General features: G+C 53.7%; 1 protein-coding gene across 1 annotated transcript; it reads right to left on the reverse strand.

Annotated features, from left to right (window-relative positions):
- Positions 1-456: 456 nt before the first annotated feature.
- LOC543108 (1-Cys peroxiredoxin PER1-like) lies at positions 457-2,025 on the reverse strand. Its single transcript, NM_001405510.1, has 3 exons — positions 1,838-2,025; positions 1,587-1,735; positions 457-1,496 (listed from the first exon to the last, which is right to left on the reverse strand). Exons 1-3 carry the CDS (start codon positions 1,953-1,955, stop codon positions 1,107-1,109), a joined length of 657 nt encoding a protein of 218 aa, NP_001392439.1. The 5' UTR covers positions 1,956-2,025; the 3' UTR covers positions 457-1,106.
- Positions 2,026-2,345: the final 320 nt, after the last annotated feature.

Consider the following 2,345-nt stretch of genomic DNA (forward strand, 5'->3'; position numbering starts at 1 on the left):
CTTCCAAACAAAGACAAACTCATCCACTCTGGTGATGAGTGGATGTTCAATATCTTGTTGTCTGAGACGGAAGAAGTTAGATCCATGATCATCATGTTGTTATGGCGTATCTGGAGTCTAAGAAATGATGTGCTACATGGTACATTAGCTCCTCCTGCAGAAATATCTAAAACCAGCTATCGATCCTCTTATAACCAGGCGCAAAAGTACTCGGTGAAAGATATTGTTAAAGGAAAAATGCCAGTGATGGAGTTTCCCTTCAGAACAACTACTGTCAGCAAGGAACTACTGTCAGCAAGGAAAACCACCGGTTGGGTGGGTTGCTCTTTCCACTGATGAACCATCTGTTCAAGATACAGGATTAGCAGGGACAGGCATGCTCCTGAGAGATTCAGAAGGCTCCTGAGAGATTCAGAAGGAACGGTTATCTTCTCTGCGTATAGGTACTTGTTTCATTGCAAAGATGCATTAGAAGCTGAGATTAGTGCCGTACTGGAGGGCCTATCTCTCAGTTTTCAAAGGTCAGATTCATGGATATCTCATACTGTTGGTTGCACCGAGTTCCACACAGTGTTTCAAGCTTTGTGTTAGCTGACTGTAACACTATACAAGAGGAATAAAATACCTGTTTGCCCCGCAAAAAAAAAACACGTGCCTGTCTGTGCTTTTAACCGTTTTTTTCCCCTGTTTTTATTCTACAGTCAAGTTTCCAGGGAGGCACGTCAGAGCAGGGAGGCACGGCCGAGGAGCCGGCTTGCATAGCCCGCATTTAGGCCACGACCAAGCGGCGCGGCAGCGTGGATTGCGCAGCAGCCGTGCTGATACGTGTCGCCGTACGTCCAAGTCCAAACACTGCAAAGCAGTTTTCCAAACAGTACAGCAAGCGACCAACACATGGATATACCGGCGATCGAACACATGAGACCCCCGCAAAAAAAAAAAACACATGAAAGAGACAAAGTCACAGTACACATACATAGCTCGGAGACGCTGGTAGATTTACAGAAGAAACGACACGTACCACCACAAAAGTACGCACGGACCACAACGACACAGACCGCCACGAGTAACCGAGCAGGCGCCGACGAGCTAGCACGGACGCACGCCTAGACCTTGGTGAAGCGGAGGTACCCCTTCTTGGAGGGCAGGTCGGCAGTCTCGAACCCCTGCGGGAACATCTTCTTGGCCTCGTCGTCGGAGACGCCGGGCGCGATCACCACGCACTCCCCGGGATTCCAGTTGGCCGGGGTGGCCACCTTGTGCTTGGCCGCCGTCAGCAGCGAGTCCACGGCGCGCACCACCTCGTCCATGTTCCGCCCCGTGCACGACGGGTACAGGAAGCTCAGCTTCACCTTCTTGTCCGGCCCCACGATGTGCAAGGTGCGGGACGGCAGCTGCCCCTCCGCGTCCTTCTCGTCGGGGTCGACCATGTTCAGTTGCTTGATGGCCGACCGGTCCGGGTCCGCCATGATCGGGTACGTCACCTTGCTCCCAGGCTGCACGCGCGAGGGCAGAGATTAGCCAGCCATGGCGAATCAGCAACCAAGAATTTTCAGATCGAGATCAATCATAGATTATCGTCCAACCTTGTAGGCCTCGATGTCCTTGGTCCATTCCTTGTGGGACTGCACGTCGTCGCAGGAGATGCCCAGCAGCTTCACGCCCCGCTTCTCGAACTCCTTGGCGTAGTTGGCCATCGCCGCTAACTCCGTCGTGCACACCGGGGTGAAATCACCTGAACAGTACAGAAGCGCAGACAATCAATTAGCACCACAAGATCACACAAGGACTACGAGCAGGCCCAAGGCAGATGGCCATGAAGGCAGTATGTACATACCGGGGTGTGAGAAGAGGATGACGTAGCCGTTGCCGACGTAGTCGTGGATCCGGATCTTGCCATGGGTGGAGTCCAGCTCCAGGTTGGGGACGGTGTCGCCGATGGTGAGGCCCGGCATGATGGATGAAACAACTCAAAGCTAGCTGCTGCGTGCTCTTTGCTGCTGCGAACGTCTCTCGATGGATGCCGGCGAGGATTCACCGGGGAGCTCCTTTTATAGGAGCGGTCGGCCGGCGAGGGTGTGTGTAGAAGTGGCAGCAAGGTGCGTTGCATGAGGGCCACGTAGTTGGCCTCGTGGCAGCCCGCCCGGAGACCTTGTTCAATGCGCTTGACCTGTCCACTCACCCGCACCGTCTAGCGGGGCAGTGGATATGCCATGTGGCCAAGTCACTCAGAAGCTCACGGCCACCTGTGCGAGCTGCGGCATCGTTCGTGAGCCTTTTTCTTTCGAGAAGAACATCGTTCGTGAGCTGAATAATACTAGATTCCGTGTTAAAGTATGCTTTGA

The sequence above is a fragment of the Triticum aestivum genome, chromosome 2B (assembly GCF_018294505.1).
Source record: "Triticum aestivum cultivar Chinese Spring chromosome 2B, IWGSC CS RefSeq v2.1, whole genome shotgun sequence".
NCBI lineage: Eukaryota > Viridiplantae > Streptophyta > Magnoliopsida > Poales > Poaceae > Triticum > Triticum aestivum.

Bases quoted from the DNA above. Each gene is read 5' to 3' on its own strand.
- LOC543108 (NM_001405510.1), bottom strand. From the start codon at position 1,955: ATGCCGGGCCTCACCATCGGCGACACCGTCCCCAACCTGGAGCTGGAC. The intron at 1,736-1,837 runs GTATGTACATAC...TGTACTGTTCAG, and splicing joins CATCCTCTTCTCACACCCCG to GTGATTTCACCCCGGTGTGC. The intron at 1,497-1,586 runs GTTGGACGATAA...TCGCGCGTGCAG, and splicing joins AGGACATCGAGGCCTACAAG to CCTGGGAGCAAGGTGACGTA.